This window comes from Echiichthys vipera (genome assembly GCF_963691815.1).
Source record: "Echiichthys vipera genome assembly, chromosome: 13".
Classification (NCBI taxonomy): domain Eukaryota; kingdom Metazoa; phylum Chordata; class Actinopteri; order Perciformes; family Trachinidae; genus Echiichthys; species Echiichthys vipera.
In genome coordinates this window covers 25,292,477-25,306,009 of record NC_139838.1, presented here as the reverse complement: position 1 = coordinate 25,306,009, position 13,533 = coordinate 25,292,477, and the positions used below count along the sequence as shown (strand labels likewise).

Here is a 13,533-nt window from a genome sequence, read left to right as displayed (position 1 = left end):
ATGCATTAACTGTATGAAGCATTTATGTCGAGCAATAACGCCCGATATTTTCCGATTCCAGCTTCTTAAATGCGATCATTTTCTGCCATTCTCTCTGTTACATCACGGAAAATTGTATCTTTTGCGAGGATCTGTACCAAGCAAATAAATAATCTTAAATTCATAGCATATGAATTCTAGGCTGGGACAACTTTGCAGCTCCACAATATATATATTTCTTTTTAATTCGCACATATTCTGCCTTTAACAAATATTGCACCTTCCTTCAGTTTTGAATATTGCACTGATTTATTGGGCTTTTGCTAAAATTGCAATAAATTGTGCAGGCTTTTAATCAACATATCAATCGATAATGAAAACAAACATTTGTTGCAGCCCTAAAACGAGATTTGATCCATATTTTACACCCAGAATAGTGTAATGCAGCATTCAAACTCATCTATAAACACAACATATTTAACTCTCCTCCTACAACACTGAACGCGTTTAAAAGGCTGTTGCACAGTTCAGTCTCTAAAGGCCACGCTCCACCCAGCATCACTGCACATGCGTTGAAAAACACAGCTCATACATACATGCAGCAGAAAAGGATTTGTCACTGCAGATGTATGAACTCATAGTACTTTACATTTACAGTAAGTGATGTATGTTTGCAGAGAGGCAGATACGGAGGGAGACCACTAACAGGCAGCACTCTCGAGTGGTGAAAGCGACGGCAATCCATCTTCTCTCATTAAACCAAAGAGAACAACACACACACCGACACACGCGGAGAAGGCATGGACCAATGGGAGAGAAACACTAATCAGGGCCCCCCGAGGGTTTCACGGCTCCACTGAGGCAACATGACATCATGAGCATCCTCAGACTGCAGCCTTCATCTGAACGCCACAGCCGCTGCAGGGTGTGACTCTCAGAAGCTCTTGTTGATCACATATTTAGCAGCTCTTCTGTTGCTAACGTGCACTGAAGCTCTGTGATTGAACTTGAGATTTTAACTATCATAATTCGGGCTCCATCTGTACTCGAGAGTAGCTTTGAGTGCAACTGTTCACATAAAGGCTGCCTGTGACTCCAACGACAGTCGACTCAACAGAGCACTAACAAAGTCGAAACCAACTTCCCACCAACGACTGTCACTCTAACGACGGCCGTTGGCACTTGGAGCACAAAGGGTCCCAGTGACATCATCGGCCTTGTGAGAGGTTAAATACCTGGATCTCACACCGGTTAGTTGGACCAGTCCAGGCCTGGTCCTGGTCCTGGTCCTGCTCCTGGTCCTGGTCCTGGTCCTGGTCCTGGACCAGTCCCAGCCTGTTCCTGCTCCTGGTCCTGGTCCTGGACCAGTCCCAGCCTGGTCCTGGTCCTGGTCCTGGACCAGTCCCAGCCTGGTCCTGGTCCAGTCCCAGCCTGGTCAGATGCGTACATGAACTGTTGAAGCCTCTTGGATGAGAGGTGAAACGTCTTCCTAGACAAATAACCAAGTCCAGTTGCTTTTGACTGAAACTCTTTTGAGGGTCCAGAGTAGCTTTATGTTCCTACTGTAAATCCGTAAACTGTTCTGAAAAGCAAATTCGGACAAAATAAACCGCGATAAAGAATGTATTAAGGGAATGAAGTGCACATCTCTATGCTGATGTAGATGTTTCTGGCTTAGCAATAGAGCTGGGTAATATATCCATATGATATCGAGATATTGTGATATGACCTTAGAGATCGTCTTAGATTTTGGATATCGCAATAAAACAGAAGTGTCGTCTTTTTCCTGGTTTCAAAGGCTGAATTACAGTTAAGTGAAGTCATTTTCTGAACTGTTTTAACGGTTTAAACATTTGCCTATTATATCAACATGACTCATGATTCATTTTCAAAAATTTTCATTGTGTTAATATTTCCAAAGCACCAACTCTACAATATCCAAATCGGCCAATCCTATTCTGCAGGAGCTTGAGTATTGCAGGGCTGTGTTTAAGAGACATTACAGCATGTTCCTCAAAGTATTGCTGCACCCAACTAACAAGACAGAATATGTAGAAGGACAGTGAACTCCAAGACCTCAAACTTATTTAAATTACTTAAAATAAAACAAGAGACGATAATATACGACTGATAATAAAGAGTCCTGACTCTAGTTTGTGTTGCTGAGAAACTAGAAAGCTAACATGACTCATCATCGTCATCTTCAACCGCTTGTCCCTGTCGGGGTCGCGGGGGGCTGGAGCCGATCCCAGCTGATATCGGGCGTGAGGTGGGGTCCACCCTGGATAGGACGCCAGTCTATCGCAGGGCACATAGAGACGAACAGAGACAGACAACCAAACAAACAAAACCGAGACAAAAGAGGTTTGTACTGCAGAAATATAGAAAAACAACTATCTTGTCTTTTTTATTAGTGCTGTTATTGTTTCTGCTCCTGTGCCAGATGGCGAACAGTTGATTCAAGTCCTAACTGAATACCAGAGAAAGAAGTCTAAAAGTGACCTTCAAGCAAGTCGGAGAAACAGTGATGAATGTCTTCAACGGCTCAGAAACTAAGTCAGTGGACATTAGCAGTGACAAACAGCTGGCTTAGCCAATCACAGGCAGGCACAGTGCAGCAGGGAGACTTTTTAACTAGCAGGCTCATGTTTAATACTGAGCTAACTGGTGACACCTAGGGGTTTGACTGAGTAACTGCAGAAGAGTTTAAATAGGGCGTAGTGGGATCAGTGTTGTATTGTTTATTGTGTTTTGAACGTGTTGACATCCATACTACCTGATAAACACGATTGAATCCCAATGATGTTGACCACGCGTACATATGGATGGATTTATCCAAATGTCCCGACTGTGAATCTTAGAAAACATGCTTCTGCACGCCTTCACAAGCAACATTAGTGTGAACGCTTCTGTCGCTGTTTTGCAGAAAAGATGAATGTTTTCATTTTATCCGCTTGTGATAAATGATGAGCCGGTGGCTGACACACGTTTGCAGGAGACACATGGAGAAGGTTATTAGAAAACCTCTGAGTTTAAAGCTGTTTGACTGCAGCAGGTGAGCTGAGGAAGCAGGTTCGTCTGCAGCCGGCTGACAGGCTGAGGCAACACCACAACAACAGATATGAGATCTGATCGCTCGCTGAGAGACGTCCTATGATGTGCTGAGTCACACACTTGCACATGCTGGTCACAAAGACCCGGAGGCTTGTTTCTAGAAATGGATTCATCATCATCATGATCATCAGACCAAAGAAGCCGGTGGGAATAATGTTGAATTATAGATTTCTGTGCTGATTCGGGTCACATCTCTTCAGAACAGTGAATCATTGTATCATGTCCACTGCAGCTTGCTGCTGTAATATATTGTAATTTATGGATGTCCAACTGTAAGCTGTGATCGGAGATGCAGTGTTCAATATACAGAACAATGTGTACTCTAATATTACCTGGAGTTATTTGTGTGTATTGCAGTAAAATCAACGTTTGATTATTCCTTGACTTCAATACTTCAGTTCCTGAACTGATACTTAAACATTATATTTAAAATTCATCCTTTATCTCTTTCCTCCAGAACTCCTGCAGCCTGTTCATCATTTTTGGGTTACTCCTCCTCCTGAATCCCTCCACGTCCGTCCGTCCGTCTGTCTGTCTGTCTGTCTGTCTGTCTGTCTGTCTGTCTGTCTGTCTGTCTGTCTGTCTGTCTGTCTGTCTGTCTGTCTGTCTGTCTGTCTGTGTCTCTCTCTCTCTCTCTCTCTCTCTCTCTCTCTCTCTCTCTCTCTCTCTCTCTCTCTCTCTCTCTCTCTCTCTCTCTCTCTCTCTCTCTCTCTCTCTCTCTCTCTCTCTCTCTCTCTCTCTCTCTCTCTCTCTCTCTCTCTCTCTCTCTCTCTCTCTCTCTCTCTCTCTCTCTCTCTCTCTCTCTCTCTCTCTCTCTCTTGTTTCTGCTGAGTCATGCCCACTGAAACACTTGCCAGGGTGTCACGCACTACTGTTTCCATAGCAACCAGCTGGCAGTGTCACCTTGCCGACGGCCACGTCTCAGCTCAACCTAGTGGTCAAACACAGCGACTACAGCTGTTGAAAATGTTCCAGCAATGAAAATTATATATATATTAAAAAAAAAAGAGATGCTGCATTAATTTGTTTGTCTGCAACATGGCGGCCATTTATGACTCGGGCCGAGCATTAAAGGGAGTCCCGCTGTAATGATTTCAGCAAAAGCACAGCTCTGTCTGCAGGCCACAGTGACGCAGGAACATTATTCCACATCAGGAAACAGAAGTTCAAAGGACCGACTGTCTAGACTCAACACACGAGCCTTTTACACAACAATGCAACGTTCAGACGTTTGTTCTCATTCAGAGTGTGTCGCTGAAAACCATCTAAAATGTCTAAATTTTGTCTTTTATTGTGAAACACATGTTCTAGAAAGGTGCTGTTTATATACATTTGTGCTTAACTCACTTTAAGAATCAAAGGCAGAGAAAAATGATTAGTTTAAGCCACAAAAGCCCGAACACTTAATCATCTTTTTATGCTATTTAGAACAGCTACTGTGCGTATACCTTAAACTCACAGCCTGTGTGCAGCTGGAGTTCGATCCCTGATCAATGTGCATAGTAAAGTAGAGCTGCAATGATTAGGCGATCTACGATAAAAAGCCCATTTTTATAATCGATTCGATACTCGTTCAAGCAATTTTCCAGGCAAAAATGACAGAAAAATGCTGTTTTCAGCCCAGCATCATATTAAACAGAATATCTTTGGGTTATGGACTGAAAAAAACAAGACATAGGGATGAAAATGTCCGTAGTTTTCAGACCATTTATGCACCAAACGGTTAATCAAGAAGATAATCTGCAGATCAAACGACAATGAAAACCATCCTGAGTTGCAGCCCTGTTAGAGTGAAGTTTGTCTCGTTAGATAATCAGACAGACTTCACTTTGATGCTGTCAACATCCTCGGATTGCAGGAGTTTATTCTGCACACTGACGGAGTAAAATGAGCCCACAGACGACAAACTGTATATTTGAAATGTGACGATTTCAGTACAAACCCTGTCTGCCTGCAGTACAGGGACAAAGTGTAAATCCAGGCTCAGGGTTTAAATGAAAGCCTGCAGACTGAACATGTTGTTCCCTGTGCTCCCTTCATGCCTGAGCTGCCAGACTGAAGCAAACAGTGTCCTCGTGTGATGTGTTTTTAGAGGGTGACTTCCTGCAAGGTCCTGCGCACAGGACAGTTTTATAACACAGACAACCGAGGACAACGACAATTAAATTACAGATATGCCCCAAGGCCCTCGAGCACAGAGTCACACTGTGCAAAACAATTACAAAAACACTGACCTGCATGAAAACTATAATGTGTAAATCCAACTCCTATAGCATACACACACACCATTTAATCAACAGATCTGTAAAACTGAATTTCACCACAAAGAATCAAGCAAAAGCAGCACTGTTCATGTTATGTTTGCAGGAGATGTGCTCAGAAGCGTCTGGGAATGAGTCATTCAGGATAAAAAAATGACTAATCGTCTAAAGAAAATGACCTAACACGTCAGCTAACACACCACATGGACACATGAGATTCTGTTTATTGTCACTGCAAAGACCGAGGCAGTGGAGTAAACCGTCATCCTGGCAGGAAACACTCAAGACTCTGAACGCACTTGATCAGAGATTACACAGAAGCAAAACACACACACTTTCTGATTCCCAGTCAGCGGTGCAAAAAAAACAACCACTGGTTTTCAAGCATGCACCCACGCACACACGCACGCACGCAGGCACACACACACACACACACACGGAGCTAAGCTGATCCTGGCAGTGATAACAACTCAAATCCCAACAGCTGGACTGATTTGCTGTGTAACAACAGAGACGACACAGAAAAAAAGTCCACATTTGAAGCCATTTGTTTTTGTTAAAATCCAGATTGAATCACAGCAGCTGTAACTCGGTTATTACAAAACCAATTAGATCTTTCATGTCATTAAGAGCTGGATATTAAGACCCTTTAGCTGCCCATTAAGATGCACCAATGAAGAATTCAAGAAGTGCTTATCTGGTTGGACAGAATAACCATTAATGACCGTCAGAGCAGCATGCGGAGGGCACAGACCTGGAAGTGAAGGATGATGGTCCAGATGAGGCCCAACGTCAGCTTCGGGTTCCCGTCGGTGATGTCATCGTTCCTGATGTTCACAAGTTTGACCTGAAAACGGGAAAACAGAAGAAAATCAGAAGATGTGCTCACACACAAGTCAATACTGGCAGATGAGTCAGTATGTGCTGTATGATGGGGCCAGGTGATCAGAACAGTTATATTACTATATACAGTATATATTTATTATTATTTAGATTTATAATGCCCAGTCTCAGGAGGAAATGTGCAAACTGATTTATAAGGCGACACGGTGGGGTGGTGATTAGCACTCCCACCTCACAGTGAGAGGGTTCCTGGTTTGAATCCCAGCTGGGGCCCTTCTGTGTGGAGTTTGCATGTTCTCCCCGTGTCTGCGTGGGTTTTCTCCGGGTTCTCAGGTTTCCTCCCACAGTCCAAAGACGTGCAGGTGTTAGGTTCATTGATGACTCTAAATCACCCGTAGGTGTGAATGTTTGTCTGTCTTTGTTCGTCTCTATGTGTCCTGTGATAGACTGATGTCCTGTCCAGGGTGGACCCCGCCTCACGCCCGATGTCAGCTGGGATCGGCTCCAGCCGACAGGGACAAGCGGTTGAAGATGAATGAATGAAACCGATTTACAGATAAAGTGCAGAACCTTGACCATGGATTACAAATCAGAGACAAAGGCACCATTCGATTGACCTTCGCATTTTATCTTTTAAAACTGAAATAAGATTTGCCATTTTCAATTAATTTTGGAGAAAGTTCCATGCGGAGAGAGCAGCAAAACTAAATGCTCTTATCCTGAGCTCAATGCAGACACGAGGCTCGGACAGTTTAAAGACATCACAGGAACGCAGGGCATGGTGGCGTCTGGTTCTTTTGGGCGGCAGGAGCTCAGTCCATAGGTGAGGGTCACTGGCAGCCCCCTCGCTCTAACATCTCTCCATTAATTGCATGTATATAGGTCCTGTCTGTGCATGTCTGTGTATTTCGGGCCTGTGTGTGTGTGATAAAAAAAAATCAAATTTCCCCAATAAAGGAATTCTTCTTTTAAGGTAAAAAGGCACCAAACCAAGAAGAAGAGCTTCATCCAGCAGCTGAGATGCACCGGCCCGGGGAGAATTCAAGTTACAGATTGGCCTACACAAGTCTGTCATCCCTGCAGCGCTCTTTAGGAACTAGACCACATGCACGCTCTCCAGACTGCACTAATATTCACATTAAGATATTTTCTTCAATTGTTTATAATCCTCATGGAAACAACACACGGTAAAATAAGGACAAAGAACGCAGAAACTTTCATGTTTGTCTAAATTCACAGATCTGGAGCAAGAATGGTCTCAGCTCCTCCTCCTCCAGCTGTTTGCTGTATTAACAAAGATTCCTTTACATGGGTAAGGGTTAGGGTTAGCGTTAGTATCCAAGAAGAGCTTTATAAATACGCTTCATCCAGCAACTGAGATGGACCGGGCCTGAGAGAACTCAAGTTACAGATTGGCCTACAAAAGTCTGTCATCCCTGCAGCGCTCTTTAGGAACTAGACCACGTGCACGCTCTCCAGACTGCACTAATATTCAAGGTAAAATAACGACAAAGAACGCAGAAACTTTCATGTTTGTCTAAATTCACAGATCTGGACCAAGAATGGTCTCAGCTCCTCCTCCTCCAGCTGTTTGATTTATTAACAAATGTTCTTTTAGATGCTCTTGTTCATGGGTAATTGAGAAATGTGTGTAAACAGTGAACCCATCAGATTCATCATTATCCGTGTCGTGTCAGCGTGTCTGTGTGCGTACCTGTCTCTGTTTGAGGAAGTCCAGCGCTATTTGGACATTCTGTAGTCGATGAAATCTCATCCGTCCCTTTTCTCTGGGCTGGGAAGAGAAGAAAGGAGAAAAACAATCATGAGGAACGTCGACAAATGGATTTAAAGTCAGTGTTTTGTTTTAGTGACACAAACGCAGGAGGCAGCAGTGAGTGCAGATAAAGCTGAATTCAATCCAGAGTGCAGTGTGTTGGTATGAAATGGTCCTCGGGGGGGCGCTGTCTTCAACAGGAGCCGTTAAAGACATGCTTCCAAACGCAAACTACACCCAAACCATGCTGCTGTAGAGTGAAATGCACACTTCATATGGTACACTTTTCTTTATTCCACACCTTATTTATCACAAACAGACAGTTCAGAGGGAGGAAGGAGAACGTTTCAGAGAGAGAAAGAAAGAAAACACACATCACAACCACGCGCTTGCTGCGAAATGTACATGAGTGCAGAGATGCAGATGTGGGTTCACACTGTGCTGGTAAAAATAAGGTACACACAGGATTAGTCATCTGAGAGGAGAGGAGAGGAGGGGTGAGGAGAGGAGAGGAGAGGGGAGGAGACGAGAGGAGACGAGACGAGGGGAAGAGAGGAGGAGAGGAGAGGAGAGGGGAGGAGACAAGACGAGACGAGAGGAGAGGAGAGGAAAGGAGAGGAAAGGAGACGAGACGAGAGGAAGAGAGGAGGAGAGGAGAGGAGGAGAAAAGAGAAGGATATGAGAGGTAGAGGGAATGACTGAGGAGAGGAAAGGAGAGCAGAGGAGAGTGGTGTATGTGTTTCCTATGCTACCAAATGTGTAAATGGTCTAATAATTAAATCTGAATGAATTAAGATAATATGTTTAAACATCTCCCATCCGATCAGAAGAGGGAAACACTCTTTAACTACAATTTAACTAAACTAAATTAAACTTAACTAAACTTCCAATATCTTGTTCAACATTTGCTGTTAAATAAACAACCTCAATAACAGCTAACTATGTCTAACACCTGCAAAAATACACTTTATTTACCATTTATTGAAATCCAAAACAACCGAACAGGCAAAAATTCTACATTTAGGGACTTTATAAAGTTCAGTCTTTGTCGACGGCAACGTTCACACAAAGTAGTTTATTCACCACTTTTATAAACGAATGAAAATAAAATAAAACTCATGATATAATGAAATGAAAATCTATAAAACTCAAGACTGACTGACACGTGAATTCTGCTGCGTGGCTCCAGAAAATATGAACTTGATCCTTGAGCATCGCTGACATGGGCATCCCATAATGCAAAGGGAGCGTCTGGTAAACCTGCTTTGAAGAGTCATACCATGCATCTTATCCTATCAATGAGTCTTTATAAACTAAATACACACTAACAGGGTTTCTACACACTCTTCCAAACTCAAATTCAAGTTTTTTCCAAGCAGTTCCAGGTGCATTTTCATCCCCTTACATCTGTGGTACACTACATATGTGTATACAGGACAATATTCAGTAAACCTATTATTGCACTTGTTCATCACGTTAAATTAGATGTTATTGTCCCATAAACAACCAACATGACGTTTTGAGATAAATTTCTGCAGAAGGACGACAAGTGAAAAGAAGACTAACTCCCACTACATAAGCCTTCTAGATCACTAAGATCCTCTGAGACCGATCTGTTAAACTCAAATCAAGGGAAAGCATCTTTCAGTCATTATGCAACAAACAGCTGGAATAAACTTCCTGTAGATGTGAGACGTTCACCCACTCCGACCACTTTTACAACTAGACTGAACACTTTCATGTTCACCTGAGCTTTCTGCTAAATCTTCGCACTTTTAACGTCCGCACTGTTTTGATTATTGTCTATGTTTTTATTCTCTTTGTCTTTCTGTAATGCATTTTAATTCATGACATGTTGAGCTGTGAAGCACTTTGAGTCTGCCCTGTGTATGAAAAGTGCGATACAAATAAAGTTGCGTGCCTAACTCGATGGAAATAATAATAATCACAGCTATTCTGATCATCTGTTACTCAGAAAAGGTTATTTTTCATGCAAAAAAGTGAGAAAATGCTTTTTTCAGTGTCTCAAATATGGAGATCTTCTTTTCTCTGTTATATCATATTTGAAATCCCATATAACAGAACATTTTAGGCAGTTTCAAGGAAAAAATCAAGCTTTCAAACCTTGAGAACACCACGCTAAAATGTGTTTTCAAGGATTTCCAGCACCCGTACGAACCCTGCACAAAGTGTACGTGGGCGATCGGAGCGAGGGGCTAAAATACGATCAAAATCTTCCAGGACATCACAGATATTTCCACAATATTTGATCATTTGAATTAAATTTCCAGGTGTCGTCATGACTGGAAAAACAAATCTGTAAATGTCCAGCTTCTCCAGGACGTGTGGGAACCCTGGCGTGTAATGACGCTGTCACACGGCCTACGTGTAAGTGTCGTACAGTAACACAGCTTTGTGCGTGCAGCTCAGCCTATGCTGGTCAGAAATCAGTGGCACAGCACTCTCATGCAGCGTCACAGCACCACCTATGGGGGGCGGGGGGGGGGGGGGGGTCAGAGGGTGAAGCTGAAGGGTCAGGGGTCAGAAGTGAGTTGCGTGAGCGGTGGAGGGGCAGACTCGAACATACTCCCTGAGCTCCTTCCTCCTCCTCATCCTCCCCTCCGATCAAGATGAGAGGGGGGGCCCGCGAGGCGTATGCCCTTTTCAATGGAGGGCCGCTCTTCTGTTGCTATGGTAACGGAAGGGGTGGGAGGGGGGGGTCGATAGAGAGGAAGAGGAAGAAGAGATGTAGTGTGAGATTTGGTGGATGGAGAGGACAGAATGAAAGAGGGCAGGACCAAGTAAAAAAAGGGAACAAGAGTAGCGTCACTGTAAAGTATGTCAGTTTAACTCACACAGATCATTGTTCATGACGGGGTCAGAACGGAGCAGTGTGTCCTGTCTGTCTGTGTGTGATTGTGTGCGTACCAAAGCGGACCAGGGTCAGCGGTCGGATTCTGTTAGTCTACCTGCCTGAAACTAAACCAGCCTGCGTCACATCGTGGCCCATTTGTCTGTGAGCATTAGGGCCAACGCTCTCAGATCATCCTGCTGAGCAAAGTCAAAGCACTCTGCTGCGTTAACTAAGGCATTAAAGGGATAGTTCAGATTCTTTTTACGCTGTATTTATAATATTTTCACCACTTTGCAGTGCTGTCAAGACGGCCCTGTTCCAAAGCAACCAGACTCCTTTGACAAAAACAGTCATTTTACCTCACAGAACACAGGAGTTGCTGTTCCACCGCTGCCTCGTTGGTTAGTTTGTTTCTGTTGTTGTGTGACTTTGGTGCTTTGAAAGGTTAGGAACTATCAAAACTAACAAACAGACTAACTGATCGAGGCAGTGGTGGATCCGCAACCCCCGTGTTCTGCGAGGTAAAATGACTGTTTTTGTCAATGGAGTCTGGAGGCTTTGACGAGAGCACAAATAATGGCTTCAGTACTCCGTGTGTAAACGGTCTGACAGGAACGGAAAGAGGTGGAAATACTCTAAGTATAGCGTACACTTCAACTGATATTGTTTTTTAGCTGCTGCTCCCATCCACAGGCGTTCATTGCTTAGCCTCTGCGTCTGTCCTCCTGCCTGCTTCTCCAAACAGGGGGCGTGCCGACCGCCATCTACTGTAGATGACACACTGACTGTGGGTAAATACCTTATACAAACACACTTTAACCCCTTTAATAGTGTGTGAGTATGGAGCAGAGAGTCCCCCGAATGTCTAAAACCCCCAACCTGGAAAAGTTTCAACCGCCTCTCGAATTCCAGCGTTATTTCTGAAGAGTGTGTGTCACATTCTCAGGAGTGTGATGCACTGAACTGGGGATGACGGGGTGTGTGATGGAGCACAGTAGGAGTGTGTGAAGGAAAATATTACAGTATATATAAACAACAGTGTGTGAGGGAGATACAATAAAAAACATACCAAAGTGACTCCAGAGAGGACCTCTAGCAAGGAGATGAGGTTGTGTCCATCCCTCAGGTCCTCGTACAGGTCTGTGATGTGCTTCCTCACCTGGGAAAGGAGGGAGGAAAGGAGGGAAGGGAATGAGGAGAGAGGAGAAAAAGAGGAAAACGTTAATCCCACACTCCAATCACCCCTCTGTTGACATCTGACATTAGACGATTGCCCTGCAGCTGACGGGGCTGGTGACAGCGGTTGCTGGTGACAGCGGTTGCCAGTGCCAACAGAGACGAGGCACCAGCTGTGGCCTCTTGTCTCTGTTGCCATGACAGCGCCTCCACAATGAGCGAGGTTGGGGGGGCGGGGGTTGTCACCGGTGGCGACCGCTGCTGTCAGGGTGACTCAGCAGCAGCCTGATCTGCATCAGTGCATGTTTGTTTGAAAGTGGGACACGCAGTGAGACAGAAAGACACACAGACACGCAGACAGACAGGCAGGCAGACGGACACACAGACAGACACACACACACACACACACACACACACACACACACACACACAGACAGAAAGGCAGACAGACAGAAAGGCAGACAGACACACAGACAGAAATACAGACAGACAAAGACACACAGACAGACAGACAAATAGAAAGACAGACAGACAGACTAACAGAAAGACAGATACACAGACAGATACACAAAATACAAACAGACACACAGACAGACAGATACACACACACACACACACAGACACACAGACAGACACACAGACACACACAGAAAGACAGCAGAGTGACGAGTGAACATTATGAGAATAAAACTTAAAGTGAAAAAATCACTTACGTATTAAATCTGTGTGCTGTCTGTCTCACACTACTTTATCATTTTCACATATATATGAATATATGAGTGGCTTATTTTTACGGCATCACGCGGAAGATATAGATATAAATGTATGACTGCATGACTGTACGGTTAATCCATCGTTTTATTTTGTTTATGAGACTTTCAACAAGACGATAACTAGAAACTTTCTCTATGTCGCACGTTACATACGTACATAATGTTCTTCTTATTGTATTTTATCTCTTCCAAGCCTCAAGTTTCCCCTTTTTTGTAAACACCATATAAGAGTGGAAGGCAACGGAAGAACTCATTGTAAACTTGTTTAAGCTGTGCATATAATTAATAAACACTTAAACACTGACTTGACAAAAAAAACGGTGTCAAAAATGAAAAAATGAAGGTAGAAAAAAGGCTGTGATGTGATTCTTCATTATAATGAGTGGACAGAGTCAACGTCATTGTGGAGTTAAAGAATAAAAGATGATATAAGACAAAAGAGAGGCTGTTTCTGGGTCACTGACTCTCCAAACCACTTTCTAACTCCCCAGTTTGTGAAAGAAGAACAATGCGTAAAATAAAAGAGCTGCAGGTCGGCACATCAGCATCCTGCAAGTGCAAAGCAAACGCTGTTCTTGTCTAAATAAACGATCTGCTGTTTCATCAGAGAGCAGATAATAGACAGATGAAGAGGTCAAACACTCCGACCCCAAAGTGCTTCAAAAGTGCCAATCAAACTAAGGTGACCCAGGGCACATGTCCGCCTGCATTAAAGGGGATTTCCTGCACCGGTGCAAGTTTTTCCGCAGTCCTGGCCTC

At 43.8% G+C, this 13,533-nt stretch overlaps 1 protein-coding gene across 13 annotated transcripts in view; it reads right to left on the bottom strand.

Annotated features, from left to right (window-relative positions):
* Window positions 1-13,533, bottom strand: part of macf1a (microtubule actin crosslinking factor 1a) — a 281,499-nt gene that overhangs the window by 143,251 nt on the left and 124,715 nt on the right. For 11 of the 13 annotated variants that reach the window (XM_083925588.1, XM_083925598.1, XM_083925594.1 and 8 more), the window contains 4 exons: window positions 11,895-11,984; window positions 10,559-10,660; window positions 7,912-7,989; window positions 6,109-6,201 (listed from right to left, as the gene is read on the bottom strand). In XM_083925588.1, the coding sequence (XP_083781714.1) occupies window positions 6,109-6,201; window positions 7,912-7,989; window positions 10,559-10,660; window positions 11,895-11,984 (363 nt within the window). The remainder of the gene's footprint in view (window positions 1-6,108; window positions 6,202-7,911; window positions 7,990-10,558; window positions 10,661-11,894; window positions 11,985-13,533) is intronic. The other 2 variants (XM_083925596.1, XM_083925592.1) reach the window with 1 other exon arrangement.